At 46.3% G+C, this 24,236-nt stretch overlaps 1 protein-coding gene across 1 annotated transcript; it reads left to right on the plus strand.

Moving 5' to 3' along the window:
- Window positions 1–6,745: 6,745 nt before the first annotated feature.
- NOD1 (nucleotide binding oligomerization domain containing 1) lies at window positions 6,746–24,236 on the plus strand. Its single transcript, XM_026045502.1, has 10 exons — window positions 6,746–6,961; window positions 7,912–8,086; window positions 9,221–11,024; window positions 13,139–13,222; window positions 14,104–14,187; window positions 15,593–15,676; window positions 16,778–16,861; window positions 18,300–18,383; window positions 21,587–21,670; window positions 23,287–24,236. Exons 1-10 carry the CDS (start codon window positions 6,746–6,748, stop codon window positions 23,357–23,359), a joined length of 2,772 nt encoding a protein of 923 aa, XP_025901287.1. The 3' UTR covers window positions 23,360–24,236.

A 24,236-nucleotide genomic window follows, 5' to 3' on the forward strand; every position in this document is an offset into this window, starting at 1 on the left:
GCAAGGGACCTTTGCAGGTCTCAGCCCTTCTTTCCTTTTTCTTTACTTCTTTTTTTTTTTAAAAAAAATTATTTATTTTTATATTTTAGTTTCATTTTCTTGAGCAACAGATTTGAAAAGCATATATATTTTATGTGTGTGTGTGTGTGTATATATATATATATATGTGAGAAGCGAGGCAAGGGAGGGCTGCCCGCGAGCATGTGCCATGTGCCCAGGTCCCAGCAAGCGGCCTCGGCTTCCTAACGTAAAGGGGACCGGGAAAGATCCTCCGGCAGCTTTAGTGACAGACCAGAAGTACAAACCGAAAGCTGAAATGAGGGGGAAGGCAGTTTCGTTTCTTTTAGATGTGCTGTTACATTGTTCCTCCCATCCTTCTTTCCTAGAAAAAATAATAATAATAATAATTAAGAAAAAACTCTGTGATTGGAGCTAATTTCTTTGTGTTTTAGCAGTGGCTGCTCCCTATTAAAGTTTTTCCCGAGATCAAACAGAAAGGATCTATCGGGAAGACCCAGTGATTTGTTAATGCATCCCGATCTGGAAAGTAAGGCTCTATTTGCTATTCTTTAGGAAATAGAAACTATTCTATTCTTTAGAAACTATTCTTTAGGAAAGGCAGCAGCAAAACTTGCCCAGGACATGAATATTTGTCTAAAAATACAAGTATTCTATACAAAAGCCACTCAGTCTACCAGGTGCGGGCAGCACTCATCTCTTCTGCGGAGATAAATAACCCACATTTTTTCCCTTTTTTTCTTTTTTTAATATACCTGCTGCTCTTCAGACAAGTAGGGATGGCTGCAGAAGCTTTTGCTGCAATCAAAGGAGAGAGAAACAAAATCACAGAGAGCTGCTGGTCTCGGTGACCCCGAGCGACACAAAACCGCAGGAGCCCTAATGGATTTCTGCTAGTGTGAAGTTAGGATATGGCTCCCCGGACGTTTATTGACACAAGCAGCATCGATTCTAATAGTTACACTGAGATTGTAAACTGGGCTGTGATGAATGCGCCTTGACAGCAGATACAGAGTATTATTTAAGATCATTAAGATGCACGGGGACTCTGTGCAAACTGCACTAATGCACCATTTGCGTTACGGAAATAAAAGCCTATTTTTTCCCTTCCTCTGGGAAGCAGGTTGCGTCGCTTCTCGCCCAGACATGCAGACTTTTCACGTAAATATGTGTACCCAATTGCCTCCAATGTCTGTCTGCTGTTTTACTGTTCTTGTACTACCTAAAACACTTGACGTTCCTTTAAAAGTGTGATTACAGTCAGAAATAATAACTCTCTAAAGCTAATGCTGTGGGAAAATGCACTTATTTATTTGACATATTAAAGGACTGGCTGTTGTGGCACAGTTCAGATTGGGCAGGAAGGAGAGATGAAGTGACATGGGCTGAATTTTCAGTTTCTCAGAGATGATTCATTTATCCGCATGCAGAAATGTGGGCTTTTTTTCACCTCTCCTAAGGTTCCTCAGCCCCTTTTTATGGGCAGCAGACACGTTTAGGACCTCAGGAGGACCCCACAGTGATAAATATCAGGGCTGCCCTAAGCTGGCACATCCTGCCCTGCCCAAAGACTTGCGGTGGGTCGGCCCAGGGGGCAGAGCAGCTGGTGGGGGGGATAGAGATCTTAGCAAAGTGATAGAGATCTTAGTGATCTTAGCAAAGTGATAGTGATCTTAGCAAAGTGATAGTGATCTTAGTGATCTTAGCAACGTGATAGAGATCTCAACAAAGTGATAGTGATCTTAGCAACATGATAGTGATCTTAGTGGGGATCTTAGCAGAAAGAGGATGTGAGGAGGGCAGGGCCCCAAGGAATGTGAGCGTGTGCGAGGGGTTGCACAACACCCCGGGCTTGCAAAGAGAGGGCGGTCAGAGGCAGCCCTGGATAAGAGTGCCTTTTGCTGTCGGTGCCCCTGCCGTTTATTGACACAGATAATGTGGAACCTTGCTGCAAGCACTGGTGCTTTTGCTGTACCTCTTTCCATAACAGATTTCGCTTCCCTGTTTCGTTTCCCTCCTTATGCCTGCCCTGATACCCCCCTGACTTCTTCTTTGCTGCTCTCAGTTATGCGGGCTGGTCATCTGCCTCCCTTGACAGCCTTTCTGTGGCTCCTCACGTCCTTCAGATCCCTGCGGACCCTCCTCTTGGCCAGGACCTTTTCCTATCCCCTCTTTCCCGCTAGGGTTTCCAGGGGAGCTCTCTGCTCTCTAGCTTTATTTAATGCCCTGGGGTCGGTTTTCTCTCCTCTTTGCTTGACCAAGACTGCTCTGCCCAATGTGAGGAGCTGTATTTCCTCTCCAACATCCATGGCAAGGATGCCATTCCTTTGGGAGCAAGCCATTATTTTTTATTTCTCCCCACATGAACAAAACCGCCATGCTGTTCCCAAAGAGGAAGGGTTTTCAGTGTAAATTTCTGCCCGCTTCCCTCCCCGTACCACCCTCTTACTTCATCCAGGTGTCATTTCTCTCGGTTCCTCCTTAGGGTTTGGGCTGTTTCAGCTGCTGTATCAGATTTGGAAAATTTTTCCCTTTTTCCCCATATTGCTGCCTGTCAGCTGCATATTTCACACACATACCTCAGCACTAGTATTCATTTCTCTAAAGAGATGTAGTAAGAGGCTGTTGCTGTTGCAACAGACGCTCTCCCTTTATCTTAAGGATGTCTTCAGGAGGAGCCTAAAAGGCTCAAGGTGGCACCCAAATGACGGTTTCCTTCCCTAGCCCGTGCAGAAATAGAAGAGCTGTTCAACGAGGCAGTGGTTCTCCACAGCATTAGTGTTTTTAGGCTCGATGCGTTAATCCTGTGTTAACAAGGACTGATGTCCTGTCAGTGACTGGAACTGCACGGGAATTGAGCCTGGCACCTGGAGAGGCCAAGATAAGGTGGAGGGGACATCAGGAGTACTTCCAGCAGGGATTGCTAAGCTGCAGAAACATTTAGGGCTCACCTTTAAGCATAGCACGTGCACAGCCTGGCACTGGAAAACAGAGAGATCCTTGCAAAAAGAGACTGAGCGCACAGTAGTTGTGTGATCCATCAGAAGGCTCACAATAAGCCACCACCAGGCTCTTCCCAGAGAAAGAGGTGATGGACACACGGCTAAGTCAGAGCCTTCATGATGTCAACACACCGGCCTCGTGTTTTAAAGAAATGAAGGTAGCAAAACTGATCCGTGTATGTTAGGAGCGCCCAGACAAGGGGCGCCTTTCCCGGGAGAAGAAGCAAAGCCATCCCCACGATTCCCACGCTGAGCAGGGCTTGGAGCTGCTCTTGCACCTAGGGTTGCTACTGTGGGAAATTTCTGTGTCCATTAATCCAAGCAGGACCTGAGGTTTCTTTATGTGCCGATGCAGTTTGCTGCAAACATGCATGTACCTGCCTCGCTATTAACTGCATGTGACGGGAAGCACTTTTGTTCCAACTCTAGCAAAGGCATTAGTCACTCATGCAGTGTTACTTTTTTGTAGTCCATGGATAGTGGAAATTTCCCATTTTTTTGTTAAAAGAAAGGTGTGTAAATTACTGGTTTCTGCAATATTGAATGTTCTTTTTATTTTCTCTCAAAATTAATATTGCCACTGAAAATATCACTGAGTACGTCATGGTGCACTGACCTCACACTGCCAGCTCTGGCTTCCCCACTCTGCAGTTTCACTCTTGGTCCTTTGCCTCACCTTGTATTCTTTTCCTTGACTTCTCTCTTGTTTTTCTGCTGTTTTCAGATCCCACTGTGTGGAAGAGAACATGGTCTCCTGCAGCACACGTACGTATACCCCTTCCAAGAGCAAGCAAATTGCCTACTGTCCTGGACTTACCTAGATGGGGTGAAGGCATCTTTGAGACTTTCAGTCTTCCAAGTGTTTTCTTCTTAGACCATCTTGTCTTCCCATGTTTTGTTTTTCCTTTCGTTGTCTTTTTGCTTTATTTTTTCTTTCTTTTCTTAGCCTCTTTGTAGATGGATGTGAAAGAGTAAAGAAAATGTTTTTCTTTATTCTGTGCAGGTGACACCACTTTGGTTCAATACTACAGTTTCGTGGGTGTCTGCCTCACTTTTTCCCACAGATGAGGAAGAAATTCAAGGCATTAGTAAAAGGTAGCCCTAGAACAGCAAAAGCAAGGAAGAAATGTTGGGTAGATACAATATCTTGAAAGAAAAGGTTTAATCTTTCTTTTGCCTTGTGTTTTAAGGTGATTCTGTCTCTTTAACTAAAGCTTTTCAAGAGCTTTAGAGTAATTGATGTTTTCATCGTTGTTTGGTCCTCATGGTAAAGTTCATTTATGAAATGAGCTTTCCTGAACAAAGAGCTGTGCCTGTGGGGCTTTCTGTGACTCAGAAACCAGCCACTTCATCTGGTGGGTCATGTGAATAGTGCAATGAAAGATAGATTTGTCTGGGTACGTGCAGTCCCTCACTCATGTGATGAGAAAGTCAGGCCACTTGGTTACATTCCATGCGGTTAAAGGAGTTGAGTAGTTTTTAGTTGGCCTCAATCCCAAATGGTTTCACCAAGGATTTGCCTGGTCACAGCCATCCAAAGGCTCTTCTCTCCACATAGCTCTCCCAATCCGTGCAGATCAGCAGCTGTGAGTTGGGACCTCTTGGTTCCTTGGCATCCGAGGACACGGTCTGCACTGTGGTCACCCGTGCAGACCGTGACATTTTAGTGGTCGTGCCACTAAAATGCAATAGCCTGAACTGTGTCTTCCTGCAGCTGCAAGCAGCGCAAGCTGCCCCCATGCAGACTGCAGCTTTGGGGGTGAAAACCCCATAGGGACCAGTGGGAAAAACCTCATGGGACCAGTTTACAGCTTGTCGAGGAGTTGGAAAGTTTGCCGGCACTGTAAATGCCCTGGGAAATTGCAGGCGTTTTGAAGCAGCAGAGCTGGCGCCCTTACAGACTTCTTGAAGAATGGTTTGTTTTTGTAATATGACAGTAGTACAAAATCTAAGAATGTTCTTCCAAACCTCCCTGGAGCTGCCGTGTCAGCTCTGCTTTTCACCCGCTGCTGCAGAGTGCCAATAACCCACGTCAGTCAGGCAAATTCTCAGCTCTTATGCAGGGGTGACTCGGTAGTCATCTTGTAAGAAGCCTCCTTGGTGCACGGGGAATCGTATGTGCAGAGCCTGAACCTGAACAGTAGCTCAAGGAAAACGTTTTGAATTGGGATTAGTGTAGCTTCGTGCCTACTCTGTGGTTATATTATCTGGAATTCAAAAAAAGAAAGAAAATTCGTTAATCCACTAGGGAGGGATTTGCTCCTTGTTCCTACTGCTTCATGGCTTGCAAAGAAAAGTGGCAATAAATAGGCAGTTAAAAAGAGCGCCCCAGAGCTGGTATAGAGGATGGGGGCATGCCCAATGCTCATAAATATATATACGAATATATATATGTATGTTTGTGTAGGCATGAAGGGAGGCATGCTAAGCCGTACCATTTCTAAGCAATATTTCCAGAGCTGAGCACACAGCTGTCTGAATTACCGTGGCTCTAGGTGCTGAGGTGAGACATTCAGGCATAACTTTTGCATAGGTTTTCAAACTGGCATCTTCATGATGAGCCGTAGCATGCACAGTCCTTTGGCTCTGTGAAGACAGGGGTGAGTCAGATGCCCAAACCAGCAATGAACAGGAATTGTCCTGACTTACCTGTATTCCAGGCCTAGCTCATCATTTAGAGGGAAAAGCCCATAAATTTGGATATTCTATGCAATTCCTGCACAAGTAGAGGTCCTGATTTCTTTCCCTGGAATCCCTGGAGATGAGGTCTTATACATTTGCAATGCTAATAGCAGTTCTTGCTGTGATATTGTTATTTTTCAGGTTGAGAAAAGCTATATTCCTAGCTCTAGCTGTGATAAAATTAACCCACTTAAGCCAATGAAGTGGCATTTTCCCTGTTTTACATGCTATCTCAGACAGCAACGTAAGAGGTAGGAAGTGCTCTCTGCCTCTAAGTGGTGTTTCACCATTAGCCTCATTTTGCTCGTGGCCCCCTTGACACCAGCAGCTGCTCAGTGGGTTTTCCACAGTCTCATACTGCCCTGACCTGAAACCCTCTTTCTTCGTTTAGCTAAAAGAGCCTCTGGGCTCACAAAGCCTCCCCTACGGGGACAGTTATCGTGCTGGCAAAATTTTACACGGGGCCAGTTCTTATAATAAAGAAGCAGCAAAGGGAACGGCTGCCATAAATTAATTCCTACAAAATTAATTGCTAAGAAGTATAGTTTTAATCCACTTTTCCCTTGTTCTGCTATGTTTGGACAGATGCCCTGTTTTGTCTATTGAAAAATGAAAAGCTAATAAAAGCCATTCAATTATGCACTGAGAAGAGACAGCTAATAAAGCAGCCGCCAATGGTGGTGTTTGAGGCAAGCTTAGTAAAGCATTTTTGTATCACAGAGGAGACTACCTGCAGCGGGTATATTTTTTTTTTCCAAAACTCCCCAAAATGAAGGGAAATACCTCAGGAAGAAATGAGAATGCTTTTGAATAAAGCTGGCATTATGCAGAGACTGCAAGTTCTATCCGATTGCTAGTCAGAGGATGTTTCTGTGCAGATTAATGCCTAAATTGGGGCTCAGGGCAACTAGGTTTTACAGTCTCGGCACCGTCAAGGACGAGCTGCCTGTTTCGCAGGGGGTCCCGCCGAGCTGATGCCGCGCTCCCCACGGATGGTTCGTCAGAGATGAGGCTAGGGAGAGGGGCCTCTCGCCACCTCAGCCATGGAGGGCCAGCCTTGCCCTAGCCTGGGGATCCTCCCTGGAAAATCTGCGGCGCCGAGTCCTCCGTCCTGCATTGCCCTGCTCAAGGTGCACCGGGAGCTGCTGGTCAGCACGGTCCGAAACACGCAGTGCCTCCTTGACAACTTGCTCAAGAATGACTACTTCTCCGCTGAAGATGCTGAGATTGTTGCCCAGTTTCCAACTCAAGCAGATAAGGTACCCCTTTGGTCTCACCAGAAAGCTGGTGCCTCTTGTTTCTTTCCACTTATTCCTGTTTCCCGGGGGCTTGGTTCAAAAACTACTTTCTTTTTTTTTGCTCTGCCGTGGATGCTTCATCCTGCTTTAAGGTTCCAGGAGACCACAGGCTCTGGAAACCTTTTGTCTGCTTCAGAAGTGAATTCTTGATTAATCTGCAGCAAAAAGAGTATCCAGATATTCAAAATAGGTCTCCCAGATGATTGATGTGTCGGGTAGAGGTTTGTCACACACTAAAAGTCTGCTCAAAGAACAGACTCTGCCCTGTCTCTATCGGTAGTGAGCTAGCTCCAAGCTGCTCCAGCTTCTACTATTTGGCACCCATTAATTTTGGCAATAATCCTAGGTGATAGGTCCATCATAGTAGAAGAACCTGCGGCATTGAATTGCTGTGTTTAAAAGCACATGATCAATCTAGGTATCTGGATCTGCATTGGGGACATATAGGGACATTCTATCTATCCACTTTGGATCTGGCTGGACCCTGTGGCAAACCTAAATGTGACTAGGATACTCACAAGTCAGAGGATGAATTTAGGGCACTGAGCAACCACCTCTTTCTTTTTATATTCACCAGCAGGATATTTAAAATACACTTTCCAGTTGCAGTCTCCAGCCAGACTGGAGAAATCCTTGGAGATTCCTACTGTTTGTTTTCTTTGAGGCTAGTGTCAACATTTTTCTACTAGTTCAGACCTTAACTTCCAGAACTGACCTTTTCTCAACATCAAGGCAAACGGGAAGAGATTTTTGTGATGGTTCAAATTCAGAACTAAATTTTGAATTGAATTTTCCCTAGTACTGGTTTCAATTCTGGTCCCCTGCTCCAGTCCTAAAAGCATCCTAAAGCAGTCTGGAAGTGTAACTGTGATAAAATAACTGCACATCAGTGACACATGGTGTTTCTTCAGGTGCGCAAAATTCTAGACTTGGTTCAAAGCAAGGGAGAAGAAGTTTCCGAATATTTCATCCATGTGCTGCAGAAAGTCACGGATGCTTATTATGAGCTTCAGCCTTGGTTGGATGAAATAGGTTACCAGCCTTCAGAGAATATTCGTGGTAAACCTGTGGAAAATACAGATCCAGGTAAGGAAATGCAGCTAAATCCCTTTCTTTCCAACTACCCTGCCATGTGGGAAACTCTGACCAGGGGACAGGAGGGTAACAGAGTCCAGGCAGGCACAGCTGGAGAAAATAAATGTGCTTAAGCTCTGTTTGCTGTCATAGCCAAGTAATTAAAAGGTAGATAATCCACTGTATAATACAATAGTCATGCTGAAATATCTCCTGTTCTGCTCAAGTCTGCCCTCTCTGCGGCTCTTTGCGGACGCAGCGGTGTTTCCACCTTACGCCTGTTGTGGTGTTGTCTAGGGCTTTGCTATGGTGTGTTAACAACCCTGTGATGGTTTGACAATGGAAGAGTCAATATTCACCATGAGCAGGTTGCCCAGAGAGGCTGGGCAGTCGCCATCCTTGGAGGTTTTCCAGACCTGTCTGGAAAACGCCCTGGATAACCTGGTCTGATGGGAGAGCTGACCCTGCTTGGGGAAGGATGTTGCACTAGACACCTCCTGAAGTACCTTCCAGCCTGAATTATTCTATGTTCCTAGAAGAGATTTGGAGTCAAAATAATTCAATATTAAGAATTAAAATACTGCAGGAATACATACCTTTCTCAAGAGGATTTTTTTATGCTACATCTGTGCAAGAATCACTTTACCCCATCTGAAGTGAAGATCCAATTGCAATGAAAGCACATGCTAACATTGCACGGTAATAATGACTTTTACTGTCGTACCACCTTAAAAAAAAGTCATTTTGAAGTGTCTGGGGCCTGAGTTCTAAAACACATGCCTTTTAATGGCAAAAATAAAAATTATGAAACAAACAGGAATCCATAACCACCTACCTTAGGTAAGCTTCAGCTGGAGCAAGAAGGCAGATGCCACGATCTGGGGGCACTAATCTGCCCTCTTACCTTCAAAGAGAGTAAGACAGAGTCTGTAACAAGGAGGTCAGGGCCTCGCATTGGGTCCCATCTAGAAGATGGCCTTTCCTTCATGCAGTGGAAGGGCTTGAGGTTATGGCCACTCTCCCATTTCTCTCTCATTAGCACCTGGATTTTTCCTGAAGGTCTCCTATGTGAAGACTGTTCCCAAAGAAAAGGTCATATACTTTGGCTTTGGTCTCTTTGTAAATAATAGTTCACTGTCTTTTTAGTTAGCAGGTATTGTCAGAAACTCCGACATGAACTGGGCCGGGACTCCAAGTTTGTCATGTCGTACGCGCAGAGGGAAGAGATGCTGCTTGAGGAAATCTACTCTAACAATATTATGGAGCTGCTCAGCTTTACCAACGAGAGCCTAGGCAAAGTGTCCCAGCTAGAAGCCCTTTTTGATGACACTGTTGGGCTAATTAATGAAGATGGAGAAACCATCTATGTCTACGGTGATGCAGGAATTGGAAAGTCCATCATGCTGCAGAAGATCCAAAGCCTTTGGGCCAGGCACGAGTTGGATATAGGGGCCAAATTTTTTTTCCGTTTCCGATGCAGGATGTTTAGTTGCTTTAAAGAAAATGAGGCCATGTGCTTGAAAGACCTTTTGTTCAAATACAACTGCTACCCCGACCAGGACCCCGCGGAGGTGTTCCGTCACATCCTGCACTTCCCTCATACCGTTCTTTTCACGTTTGATGGCTTCGATGAGATCTACTCTAACTTTGATCTTGGCAGCGTTCCCGAGATGTGCTCACCCACCGAGCCGATCCATCCCCTGGTGCTGCTGGTAAACCTCCTCAGAGGAAAGCTGCTGAAGGGAGCCAGGAAAATTCTTACGGCGAGAACAGGAACTGAGATCCAAAGAAACATCATTAGGAAGAAAGTGCTGCTCCGTGGCTTCTCCAGCAGTAACCTGAAGGAATACACTGCCATGTTTTTCAAGGACGAGGGGCAGCGAACACTCGTGTTGAACCAACTGGAAGCTAACCCCAGTCTCTGCAGTTTGTGTTCAGTGCCTTTATTTTGTTGGATTATCTTTAAGTGCTATGAACACTTCCATTCCGTGTTTGACAGCCATGAAATTCCAGACTGCTCTGTTACATTGACGGATGTATTTTTGGTCATGATTGAAGTCCATCTGAACCGATCTCTGAAAATGAGTTTGCTGAAGAACAACACCAGGAGCCAGGCAGAGACATTCAGGTCAAGAAAGGAATCTCTTCTGGCTTTGGGCGAAATTGCATACAAAGGGATGCAGAACTCCTTGTTTATCTTTGAGCAGGAGGAGGTCTCATCAGTGAACATTTCTGAGGAGGATTTGCAATTGGGCTTTCTCAGGACAGTTCAGAATTACAGTGGCTGTGAAGGTCAGTCCATTTACGAGTTCTTGCACTTAACCCTTCAGTCTTTTTTCACAGCTTTGTTCCTGGTCATAGAAGAGAAAGTGAGTTCCAAGCAATTGCTTAAGTTTTTCAATGAATCCTCTTCCACCAGCACCACCCAGTCTACTTGCCTACGTATTCCTTGGCTGAGAAAACCACTGGCAGGGGAGGATCCCTTCCGAAATAACGAACATTTTCACTTCACCAACCTTTTTCTTTGTGGCCTGCTTTCCAGATCCAGGCAGAAGCTCCTCAGGCATTTAGTTCTGCCCGCAGTCATTAAGAGGAAGAGAAAGACGCTCTTCACATACCTTGGGGAGAGCATGAAAGCCCACCTTAAAAACCTCACTCGCTCCAGGTTTCCAAACTACTATCAGATCCAGGTGCAGCCCAACTTTGTGTGGATGCTGCGGTGCCTTTACGAGACGCAGAGCCAGAAGGTGAGCAAGCTGGCTGCCAAGTGCATGCGTGCCAACTACATCAAGCTCACCTACTGCAACGCCTACTCCGGCGACTGCAGCGCTCTCGCCTTCGTGATGCACCACGTCCAGAAGCGCCTGGGCCTCGATCTGGACAACAACAACATCAACGACTACGGAGTGAAAGAGCTGCTGCCTTGCTTCAGCAAACTCGCCGTGATCAGGTAGGAGGCTGTGCAAGAGGGTCCTCGCTGGTCCCTGGTGTGTCCCACTTACTGATCGCTGGAGCAGAGCAAGGCAGCTCCAAGTGTGAGCGGGGTGAGGAGTCTCACTGCTGCCAGGAACTGAGGTCCTTCCTTTTGGCCCTGAGAGCTGGAGCCAAACACTGGACACGTGGCACAATTTGCATTAGACACCTGACTATCTCAGAGTTGACCGGCATCAAATCTTTTGAAATATTTGTTCATTTACTGCTCACAGCAGCAGGGACAAGCTTAAATTTTAGTGGGGATAGTGGTAAGAAGTCCTTAGAAGCCTGAACTATTTATACCTATAGATTTAGTTACCTCCATCTCAAATTATTTTGTCCCCAAAGAGGATTTTTAAGGGAAAAAGATCTTAAGGGAAAGGAGAAAAAAGAAAACTTAAATACTTCATACTTTACTCGAAGATTGCCCAAGTCTATCTGCAGCCTTGAATATATGTGTTCAGAGAGGATCTACCCTTCACAGCAAGCCCTGATCAAAAAACTGCTCAGTTCTTGCATTTACATCCCACATGGGAGCCCGGCTTTGGCAGATCAAAAGCGTTCTCTGCCAAGGGTGCAGCTGCAGAACTAGCTGTGGTATTTCCATGAGGGAGGACATGGCCTGGCATAACCAGAGGGGACTGACACCTCCCTCGGGTCAGATTTGGCCACCTACAGTCCCTTGGGGTTCAGGCCATGGAGAACCTTTGGAGTTCTGCACCTGAATGTTGAGACAAACCAGGTATTTATAAAAACTGAAAACTTTTAAAATGCATTTACTTCAGCCCTGTTCAACTTCCCCTTTTTAAACTGGACTTACTCCTCCTAATTGACTCGTATCTACTTTTTTTTTCTCTAGAAGCCTTTCATAAATCAAAGCAAGTGACTCTGTTTCTTCCCCGTTAATTGCAAACAACTGACTTTCCAAGAGAGCGGAATATGGGAACCTGGGAATAAAAAGGCATAAGTATGTAAGATAAGGGAAGGAAGAAAATTGCAATCTTCCATTCTCTGTCCATACTACAGGATCATGGCACACGCAGTGTGGTCTTAACACCATCTTCGGCTCCAAACCAGTCTGTTCCTTTTGACCTTTGGGGCTCTTCCTGTTGTTAGGACTTTCATTTTTAATGGCCAATTTCTGCAGGACAGAAAATGCTGTTTCTACTGGTTTAATCTAATTTCTCCATTCAACCTTTTGAAAGAGGCTGCTGTGATCTGCAGAGAAGCTGCCTCTGATTCCTCCTACGTGTTGGTGCATTTTAGGGGGAACAAGTTACTAACCAGAGAGAGCCAGGGAGGGTGCTGGTGCTAAGGAACTCTCAGCAGTAAATGTTCAGCCTTAGAATTGTGTTGAAACTAAAGCTGGTCAAAATATTTCCACTGGGACATTTTTTCCTAGAAAATATAATTCATCAGACTTGAAATATTTCATGGGAACAAGTCCATTTGGCTAAGGGGAAACATCTTTAGAAGGTTTTCTTATTTTTTTTTAGCATTATGAAAAGAAGTATTTTTATTCCGTGAATGACTGATGCGTTGATTTGTGTCGGATTGGGACAGTAAAATCAGAAACGTTCAGCAGGCCCTCGGGACTGCAGTTCCAGCTCCTGGCCAGAGCTCTTTACCACCTTTAGCCAGCACAGCCTCAATGTGAGGTGGCCTTCGAGATGCTGGTTTCCACTGGGCACCCAGAGAGAAGGCTGCAAGAAGAGAGGCTGCAAAACTTGCTTTTCTTAGGAAACCAGTTACAATTTCCTTCTGCATTTGCTCCCAGGGTGGGAGCAGCCTGGGAGGAGGATGGAGTTTTTGCCTCTGGTTTCCAACCGATTGCGTTTTGTTTTCACCCCCTATGGACAGTGTCCAGAACAGAGCCTGGGAGATGTGGGGATGTCTGCTTTGTTTGCAGAGTGAACCATGTACAACTGAGTCCGCATTTCCCTTAATGGCTTTTTATATGTGGCATAAGGAGCTATTGAAATTGTCAGGGGGAAATGCACAGATCTCCAGTCATTCATTAACTCGTGGGTGAGGAACACTTACTTGCAAGCTCTGATGATTCAGACGCTGCCTCCTTTCCTCTCATTTCAGGCTCAGTGTAAATCAAATCACGGATCACGGAGTCAGGATCCTGTATGAAGAACTCTCCAAGTACCAGATTGTGACCTTTCTGGGGTACGTGCCCATTGGGAACAGAACACTGCTAGGATCCTGCTGCTGAGCAATGAAGCTGCAAGGCCACGGGGCTGTCACTGCAAAGGCAGGGGACTTTGGAGCCAGGCCCTCCCCTGACACAGTGTGGGTCGCTGTGGGGTTGCTGAAGGGCAGGTGAAGCGCCCCATAGAGCAGAGCCTTCCACTTGCTCTGCTGCAAATGGATTTATTTGGAATAGGCAAAGTCGATGCAGCGGGATGCTGACTGAGGCTCAGGAACGGGCTGTCTCAGGGTGTCATTGTCCCTTCTGGGCAGTCATAATTATCATGTATAAACTACAGACTTTTTAAGACTTTAATGAGCTCTTCATCAAGCAGAAACTAGGAGGCCTCTCAGCCCTGACTGCCCGTTCTTGGTTAAGCAGTTATGTAAAAATGATTTTTTGATATTTAAGCATGAATGCCAAGGATTGTGCCCTTCCTCCAGTGCCTCACGGTAAGTGCATGTGCTGAGATCCTCAGTAATATTTGCAAGGGGATTTTATGACTTCTAAAAGACTGGAAACATTTTTTTCCTGACTTCTCTCCTGACTTATGCAATATTATTTCTGCTAACATTGGAATAAAGGGAAGCTTTGTTTGCCTGAGGAGACTATTTATTTAAGAGAAACTATTTAAATATTTTCCCATGAATTGCGATCTGGTCTCCTTGTACTTTAGAGTACTTTAAAGCCCTTCAAAGTATTAATGCTACATCAAAATGGAAGTGCAAGCAATTGTGAGTAGGTACAAACCCACACAAAAAAAGATAGATGCTGCGTATGCATTATAAAACATTCAGGATGTAAATATTAAAGTAACTGCATGGGTAACCTAGTTTTACCAATGTGATTTTTCTTCCAGCTTATACAACAATCAGATCACTGATGTTGGAGCCAAATATGTTGCAAAGCTAATTGAAGAATGTGCAAGCCTTGAATATGTGAAGTATGTTGGATTTTTTTTTCTCTTTATGCTTCTGCAGAATCATAATTAAGGATAAAGCAACTTCAAAGGAAGAGAGAGTGAAAAGGATTATATTTCAAATAAAATATAGCTTAAGTTGTAGTTACATGCTCTTTTACAGTAGCCTGGCAGTGATGGCCACAAGTGAACCTCCTGAGTCCATAATCCTTACTAAAGACTGCTTGGGCTACAAGTAGGATGTAGCTGTAAGCAAAAGTGCAAGGTCTACTCTTCACTTAAACCCAGTCAGAGTATTTGAGTGAGGCTTAAAGGGTGTATGAACTTTGCAGGCCTTTGTAAAAGGTAGACACATATGTAATTTATAGCAAGCTGCTTTATTCCCAGCCTTTGGGGGAGCTGGAATCAGGCTGTGCCAGCGCACTACCTCAGTTTACGAATTCCCCAAATTCACTCGCTAAGTCGTACCCATTAATTCTTGGAATTTCCCTGCTGGAAGTGTCCAGCCGGGCACAACACCAGTTTGACTCAGAGGGAGATCATTAACCAGAGTTTTAATTATGCCTGTAGCAGAAAACAGAGGTAACTGCAGCGGTGTCAGCTGCTGGTGTGAGGGCAGCGCTGGCAGCCGGGCACTTTGGGGCTCTGCTCTTTGTTTCACTGCTAACCTGCTCTGAACCCAGGCCCTGACCACATCCATCCCGCTTGAAATCCCTGCTTCAGCAGGGAGCTTGGAAAGCCCACGGTGCTCTGGTGGCTCCTCAGCTCCCTTGGCACCGTATTTATGCGTTGTTTAATGTCTTATAAGCTCTACAAAACAACCCTTGCAGAGGATGGTGACTTTCAGGTTACATATTAAGCCCTCAGATTGTTTTGACCCAGAGGGCCTGTGTCTGTAGTCAAAGACAGTTTTGATTTACGTGATGGTAGTGGACTTGTTCTTTACATCAATGCATATGCAATTGAGACTTAGTCCTTTCTTGAACTCCAGTCATATGATATTCCCACAGAGCCCACTGGAGCCACATTGCCAAGAACTGTCCTGTTCCATGGACCATCAGGAAACATGCTCTGTATAAGTCATGCCCTCTGTGCTGGCTGGGGATATTATAAATTGTATTAGAAACCAGGCAGGGTTCCTTGTCCCGCGGATCGATTCCTAAGGCTCCTTTCTGACACACTGAGAACCAAAAATGAGACCCTGTGGCAATATTTGTGACTTGGAGGACTGATGTACAAGAATGCAGACTCTGAACAACCTGCATAAAAGGCAGCACAAAAGGTCAGGCGCCTTCAACGTTTTGTATTCTAAGTTAATCTTGGGTAATTCTAAGTGGCCTCCTGAGTTAACTGGCCTGAAATACATTCATCATTTTCCGGGCTAGCTGTTATAAGTGATGTTTCTCATGAATCCATGTGTTTTATGCAGAATAGGAGCAAACAAAATAACCAGTGAAGGAGGGAAGTGCCTTGCCCAGGCCATACAGAAGAACAAAAAGATGTTTGAAATCGGGTAAGTTTGGTGCTAAGGGGCAGAGCTCACGGCTTGCTTTTGTCAAGGCTTCTGTATATCCTTCGGGATCGTTTCTTTCATTTGTACCTGCCTTCCCTTCCCCATTCCTTCCTTCTCCTAGTGGCAACAGAACAAACCAGGGCTGTTTTACTGCTTTTTTTTTTTCTTCCTCACATGTTTTTCCTGTTCTGACAGAACCTTGAAGGTGAGACAAATTGACAAGAGGGCAGAATGTAAAGATAGCTATTTTCCTTACAACAACACAGCCACTTTATAGCAACTTGATCCATTTTTAAAAATCTGAGTGGTTTTTATGACTGCTTGCAATGTACCTAGTTATTCAGTGTCAGGGTTAAGATGGCCAAATCTCTTACATCGAGTTCTGATCAAGTTGAGAGCTGTGAGAGTAAGAAGGAATTTCCATTATCCTTCTCCCCCGTCTATATGAGAGAGCAAAGTTGTTTGAGAGAGCTCTGAATGTCCTCAAAACCGTTAATCCCTGTGCCCTTTTTTAGGAGAGTTGCTAAACTTGAGAGTCTGATAATTGTTTTGTTCCTGGTTTCTCTTTCTGCTGTACATGAGGATATTCTTCTCAGAATCTAATACTCGAATACATGTAATTGAAACCTCTGTTGGCCATTGCAAATATCCCAATAACTCTCCAATGTCAGAATCATATTTGAACAATCAGATTTTGGCCTTTTTTATGCTATAGCATTTCCTAAGCATTGCCAACAGCATACAAACTTCTGTTGTCACCTAGTTGGGGTCCTTTATACGCGCTGTAATTTCAATGGAGAATCTCTGTTTTCTCCTTTGGAGAAAATAATCACCCAGAATGGGTTGAGGATAGCTTGGATAGAAACGTTGAAACAGAAAATGCTCATTTTTTGCCTAACAAACTGTGTTGGGTCTGAAGGGCAAGGAAATTGTGGGGCTTACTGGAAATGATGATGTTTAGATACCACAAAGCTCAATTGATTTTAAAACAGCTGCCAACTAATTACCCATTGGGCTGAAGGTGGCTCTGAGTCATCAAGACATGATCTCTGTTGAAAACAAAGAAAAAAAGGGCTACCTCCAGGTTTCCTCTCTTGCCAGGATGTGGGGTAACCAAGTTGGGGACGAAGGAGCCAAGGCGTTTGCAGAGGCCCTGCGGAACCACCCCAGGCTCACCAACGTGAGGTAAAGGACAGGCGGACACCGCTCCTTGTGTCCCTGTGCTCCCGCCGCGCGCAGGGCCTGGCGTGTTCGGAAAATCCGGCTCTCCATCACTCCCTGTGATGCTGCTGCTCCCTGAACTCCACAGCAATGAGCCGTGGGTGGCGCGGGAGCCTGGTGAGCCCCGGCGTAGCCTCCCGAAAGGCTCCGAGTGGGAGCCCCGGGTCCCCACGGGGACGGAGGGAGCACGCCGGGCTCCTGGGTTTCCCCACAAGGTGGCACAAGGCGCTGCTGTTCTTGAGAAACGCGGAATTTAGGGAGTTCCGGGATCTCTGGAGAGCTTATTGTTGCTGCTTCGGAGCCGGCGGATTCCGGGCGGGCGCCTTGTCTTCCATCCTGCAAGCAGGTAGCAGGGCTTAAAAAATTAAAAGCCGAACAGGTGCAGTGACCTGGATCTGCTAAAATTCCCAAGCTAGCGGAAACAGGCGCCTTCCGCTCAGCGCAGAATCCAGGCAGATGCACCAGGCTGGGAAGAAAACAGTCTGAGGCTGAACGGGCTCTGGGTTATGCCTCAGCCTGTGGCAAACGTGCTGGTGAATGGCTGTGCCAAAAATAAGAGCCAGGTTTTGCTGGTGCCTGTGCAGGGAGGATCTGCTGCTCCTGCCATTCTGTACTTGCACTGGAGTTCGCTCCTTATCTCCTGCTGCTCAGTCTGGCTCCCTGATTTTGAATGCCTAGTTTGCACCGGTGGAAGCTTTATACAGAGATTAAGGGACGATAGTCACTGCTGCATCAGTTTATTTTAGTGTGATTGCCATTTTTAGGCCCAATTGTAAGGGACAGAGGATCTCCAGTGTCTGCTGCAGTTAGCAGGGACTTGGACTAACACACACTTGTGCCATAGTTAGACAGGCCTTTGCCTCACTCGTCTCCCACCTCCTTTCCCCTTTTTTTGTCTTAGGCCTTGCACTATTTTCAGGCTCTGACCTGACTTGTAAAAGGGAAGCTGCTTTTTGAACACCCAAAGCCTGGAGCATAACACTAGCTGGATGTTTTTGCCACTGCCTATTCAAAGAACGAGGGGCAGCCCAGGAAACACTTGTGGTTTGCATTTACAAGCTCATCTCCCTACTTATATCAGAGCAGGTGTTGTGGTCGGAAGACAAATGAGGTCTGTAGGAGTCGACCTGAAGGACAAAGTGCTCAGTGTGTGGGGGGAGTTGGGATGGTAAATGCATGTGCAAACCTGTGGCCTAATGAACACAACCTCCTCTCCTTATAAAAAGCCACAGCTTCCAAAATCCCTGGTGACAACTCTGCTTCCAGCCCAGTACAGCTCCAGGGTGGGAAACCTGCAGGATAGACTTGGGCTGCAGCCTACGGACTGTTCCCACCTGTAAAACCAGGCCAGGTTGTGCCAGCCATTTCTCACCGTGCCCTGTCTCTGCCGTTCACTCCGCAGCCTCGCGTTCAACGGCATCACAACAGAGGGAGGCAAGTGCATCGCTGAGGCCATGCAGCACAACGACTCCGTGAGGATATTCTGGTGAGAGCCCTGTGACCTCCCGCTTCTCCTCTTCCTCTGGGAAAGCTGCCGCCGAACTGTACATCCTCCAAACCCAAACCCACCCTCCTCTTCTCCTTCTCTCCTTCCTCCTGTTGCGTATGCTTTTTTTCAGTCATCGCTATAGCCACTTCTTCATTTTGCTGCACGGATTGGGAAGTACCTGGTTCTTGCTGGGGAGATTTCTACTCTTGACTGCATGAGGAAAATAGAGGGTGAAATGAGAAAAGGCAGTAACCAGGGTGTCTCTAGAGGGAAGAGGGGAAGAAGCTGCTCTTAATTTATTTCTGTCTGCATGGGCAGGAGTTGGGCAGACCTGGGATGGCCCCACATGCTGGGAAAGCCAAGGGAGTTGCATCTCTTGAGTGGATTCTTGGCCTGCAAAGCTGATACTTCCCTGCTTGTGAGGCCACGGTACGCTTGCTAGTGGTGCTGTGGGAAGGTGCCTGTGTAATGTGAACTCCCTGTGTTCCCACAGGCCTTATTATGCTACTGTAGGATACCCTGCCCTCTGCACCGGCGCTCGGGGAGGCAGCTCTAGCTCGGGGGCTCTCCAGATTGCCTGGGGAGCAGAGCACGCCCTTCACACAGTGCTCTGCAAGCGTTGCAGCCGCACAGCTTAAACCTGCGTGCAGTGAAGGTGCCGAGGTCTGCAGAGGGAATTCATGACTCCTGATGGTTGCCTACACTCCTCTGTGCTGCTCACCGGCCCCTTGCACAGAGGCCTGTCCTGCATTTTGCACTTTTGCACTTTCCTGTGGCAACCACAGAGGGGGCACACTGGGATCTGCACATCACGCTGACCTGCGGAAAGATTGATTGATGTTAGACTGAAGGGGGCAGGGGCTCTCCTAGTGCCTCTGCAGACAGTTGACTGAAAGCAGTGATTTAATCCCTCTGACTCTGCTTTTGCCTCGCACATATTGAGCTTTGGCTCCTCAATTCCCTCTGTGCGTTCCTGGCTCATGCTTCTTTCTCCTCCCTACACCTCGGATTCCCCATCTTCTCGCACTTCCATCACGTGAAATCCAGTTCACTGTCCTCACAGTCTTCCCACTTCTTCAGTGCTGTCTCTACCATCTTCTAGTCACCTTAACAGCTTAACCTTTTAGTCTCCTTCTACTTTTTAGTCACCTTAACATTGTGAGAAAGCATCAACAGATGACTGCTCTGAGAAGTAAAGATCCAGCATTCTTGTCTCTCCTACCTGCAGGGCTTCTCTTTAAGCCTCTTTGTTCCCAGCCTTTCGAAACCGCTTAGGGCAGAATCAGCACATGCCTTTTTGGCTATCAGAAGTTAAGTCACAGACAGGCTGGAAAAACACAGAGCTGTAAAACAATGATAACATCCTACGAGAACATGTTCTCTCCCACTTAGGTTGACTAAAAATGACTTGGATGATGAGGCAGCAATGAGTTTTGCAGAGATGCTGAAGGTCAACAAGAAACTGGTGCATTTATGGTGAGTTACATTCCACAGAGGCACAGGGCTCTTTGGCAGTCACTGCATTAAAACTTCACCTTCCAAGTGTATGTAGGTCACAGAAAGCTTTCTGTGCATGCGCCGCATGCAGCCGACTGGTTGTAGACAGTTCAGATGGAAAGTTAATAAAGCTGCTGTCTAGCATTTGGAGCCTGATTTCATATGGGGAAGAGTTTTAAGCTTTAAGCTTTGTGTGGCCTGGTAACTAGCTGATTTCATCCACCTTCAGCAGGATTATACTGGCCTCAGAGATAGACTTTTGAAAAATACAACTGATCAGCTAGGATAAAATAACCTCATTTTCCCTCTTACTATCACACCACCAAAGCAGGGGGCTCTTCTCTTACTCTACAACCAAGAGCCTGCACATGATGGGCACTCATGTACCCATCCCTTCACAGGAAGGTTTCTTCCAGAGCTAGCACTTTCACTCATGCAAGACACCAGCTACGTGACACAATCCCAAAGAAATCAGACCTGATCATTCCCAGCGCTTGCAAAGGGACGTGTCAAACTTCTAGGAAAGAGCAGCACTCGCTTCTCTAATCGGGAGGTTCACAAGGGCTTGCCCAGTGACACGAGCTTGTCCTGGCTTGGCAGGCACGGGCTGTGAAACAGCCACCTGCCCACTCATGCCAATGATGGGGCAACATCAAGACAGAGGCCCCTCACAGAGCACAGAGCAAGTCCTTCTCACCCCACATTAGCATTCCCTGCGCGGTTCCTGCCCCTGGGAAGCAGCCTGGTTGGCAGAGGTGCTCGGTACTTCGAGCCTCTGTTGAAAGCAGTAGCTGCTGTGGTGCCATCGCCCTGAAAACACGGGGTGGGAGCCTTGACTTCTGTGCACAGCTGCTGGCACGTTTCCCTGGACAATTTGGCGGATGTAGCACCCTAGAAACATGTCTTTATGCTGCCGCACTACGGCCCAAGGCTTTCTGGTAGCAGGCAATTTTATATCCTCTTTTCTTGCTTATACCAGTGGGTATCTGCAAAGGTGATGACCTGTGTAGGTATTTGTGCTTGAGGCAGAGCCACGTATTTTTCCTGGTGGTGAAGACGCTCCCTGGGTCCCTTCACATTTTGATTTGTCCTTTCATGGGAATTCATCCTTCTCTCCTTCCTCCCTCCACGAGAGATGTTCGTAACAGTGCATTCCAGTTTTCAGCCACATCCTGAATCCTGTGGGATTCAGCTGGTCACATGGAATAGTAAAGATATGGAATGCACCACGGTAGACTGCAAGGTAAATAATGAATTAGGGTAGGCTGGCAAGTATTTTTATACTCATGTAGATGAGGGAGCAGTCATTTTTCCAGTCAGGGAGATGCTCTACAGTATTTAATATGAATTAGTTGCTGCTTCTTCAATTGTGCTTCTTGAGGATCTTTTGTATCTTTATTTTTCTAAGCTCAGATTAGGTGTACTTTAGAGCTGCTAAATTAGCTTCATGGGGACTTGCACCTGCCCATACCACAGCCAAATCAAACACATTATTTTTCAATAACCTTGCTGGCCTGATAAACAAGACCAGTGGATTGGGCATAACTGCCCAATAACCATCATAACTGCTAAGGCATTAGGCCTGCACAGGCTCTGTACTCAGAGTTTCCTCCCCATCGCACAGAAATGCTGCTTCTCATTAAGCAGAAATTAACCGGCTCTGTGATTAATACCAGTGCTTTCTTTTTGTGCTTTCTTTTTAGGCTTATCCAGAATAAAATTACAGCCAAAGGGGTGAAGTACCTCAGCGAGGCCCTCAAGGAGAACATGGCCATTAAAGAAGTCTGGTAAGGATCCCCTTCTCGGGCGCTCCCTTTGTTGCCCCTCTTTCCCTTTAAAATGCTTCTGCTATTATTACTTTCCAGCATATACATATATATATATTTAAAAAAAGAAATCAGAACAAGTTTTTGCGAGGCAGGGAGTGTAGTTCAGCAATGGGTCTCAAATAGGTAAAAAGCCTCTGTCATTTAAACACTTCCTATCCATTATGAACATCAGGCAGTTTTGTTGTTTCGGTGTTAATTCCCTGTGTGGCTTGCAGCATATTTGCATTTGCAGAATTGGGGGCTAATTTTATCGACGAAGCTTTGCTTGCCCTGATTTATTTTCAGATTTCAGAACCTGTGCATGCAGCTCCTAAGGCGCTAAATCCCGACAAGTAGGAGGTGGCTACATTTAATTAACATGACTAATTTGGTCCATAGAATTTGGGCTTGGATTTTCTTTGGGCAATGCTCCAAACACACCAAGTGCCAAGCTACGAGGAGATTAACTTTTTGCAAGATTTGCCTGTTTTAGATGAGGTCGGCATCACCTACCCATGCCCGTGCATGGGGTGGCACAAAGCCAAGCGCCACATTCCTCCCATCACCTCAGGGAGCAGAGGAGTCCATAAGACTCAGCTGGCTTTAGCACTGCCACTTCCATTCTCTGGAGCTTGAAATTTGGGTTTTTTTTTTTAAAGAATATATTTGCTTCAGTGAAAGGACACCGAATTCTTGCTTAGAAAGAGGGTGACTCAGTGTCTGACTGCTGTCCTCCCTGGGGAGGCTGCAGAGAGGCTTTTCTCGACGACCACTGTCTGCTGTTACCTACACAGGAGGCCCAGAGCCCCCTCACATCGTTCTGGGCGCTAGGGCCCGCGTCCATCCTCTTGGATAGGCTTCCAGAGGTGTTTATTAACCCTAGGGACTCCACACACAGGAACAGCTTCACAGCATCCAGCGTTTCTGAAAGCTGCCTTCACTGGGCGGCTCATATTTGGGGCTGGAAATACCAGTGTAGATTAGCTTCATTTAGCCAGACTTGGAAACTTTGCCCTAAGTCAGTTTGCATTAATAACGCCCGAGTTCTTAACACAGCTTTTCTCCTTGGTTGCGACGGCAGGCACCAAATGCTCTGAAGACCGTTTTCGTTTCGTTATAAACGAGCCCTCTGCATGTCACCCCTGTCCACTACATGCTGCTTTCCGTAGTGATCCCAGCAACCTGACATTTGGCTCCAGCCAACGTGGGGCTTTTGCACCCGCTCGGGTATGGCCAACACTTCTGAAACGGGAGGTGAGCCTCCAGGTCCGTTGGCTTTTGGACACGCTCAAAGGCTGCAGCGCGTGGAAACGCCGGCATCCCGCACCGCTAGGGAAAGGATTTGAGCTTTGTGAGGTGGAGGCTTGAGCTCAGTCCTGGTTTTTAGAGAAGTAGGCTCTTTCTTTTCATGTGCAGTGGAAAGAACGGGGCTGTAGTTGGCCCCTTTGAGGCTTGTTCCCAAGTTTTGCGCCTGGGAAGCACGTAGTTTGCGTGGGTTTGGAGCACTTTGATCCCTGCTCCAAAACCCTGGGAAAACAGAAGCGGGGAAGCAGCCACCACCTTCCTTTCATATCCCTTCTTCCCCCCTCCAATAGTTTGAACGGGAACCCCATAAGCCGAGAGGAGGCCAAAGCCTTTGAGAATGAAGCACGGATCATCTGCTTCTGAACGAGGACCTGCCTGGTTTGTCAAGATTCGTGTTGCAGAGCTTGCTCCTCCGCTTGGACTGCAGGGAAAAGGCAAAAGTCGGCACTGCTCATGGCCAGAGAGCCATACAGGATGAGCTGCCTGTTTGTGAACGGTCTGCACTCCCTCAGCTCCATACCCTGCCCTGCCTGTTGCACTTAATCCTTTTGGGGAGCGGGGAATTGCCTTGGCAAATAATTCATGTTCATATGGTGCTTTGACATGGAATTGCAGAGTGTTACCAGACCAAACCCGCTGGTAGGTGTATGCATCTTGATAAGTGAGTTTAGGTTTACACTGTACAGTGATGTAAATAATCTCTAACTTATTTATATGTATAAAGATATATATGGGTGCAAGATGCACAAACTCCGTAAACTCACAGTATTATATTCCTCCTAACAGAAGCATCAGCATGCATAGCCTTGCTGAAAACATAAACCATCTGTAGGAGCTGTGTGGTACTTACTGTTGCTTTCACCATGAATATTTGTCTCCTGCCTAGAAATCAGGCCCTGCATTGTAGGCACTGAATTTATGGAGAAATGAATACCTCGGGCCTAGATTACTTTCAGTAATCTTTTTTTTTTCCACACTGAAGCCAATACATTTACTTTTCTTCAATCAAAAGCCCTCGCTCACGTCACCATAAAATCGTCCTACTGGCAGTAAAGCACCTTTGCTTAAAATTTCCAAAGGGCTGCATGGAAACTGCCACCTCCTGTTACCACAGTGCTTATTCTGGGAGGTCTGGAGATAAATGTGAAAAATTAATTAGCAGGCTGTTCACTGCCTTGGCTCGTGGCCTAGACACTGTGCTGGTGGCAATACACCGATATGAAGTTGCCTAGCTTCAGTG

Source organism: Nothoprocta perdicaria, unplaced genomic scaffold (genome assembly GCF_003342845.1).
Source record: "Nothoprocta perdicaria isolate Ctin4 unplaced genomic scaffold, notPer1 scaffold_40, whole genome shotgun sequence".
Lineage (NCBI taxonomy): Eukaryota > Metazoa > Chordata > Aves > Tinamiformes > Tinamidae > Nothoprocta > Nothoprocta perdicaria.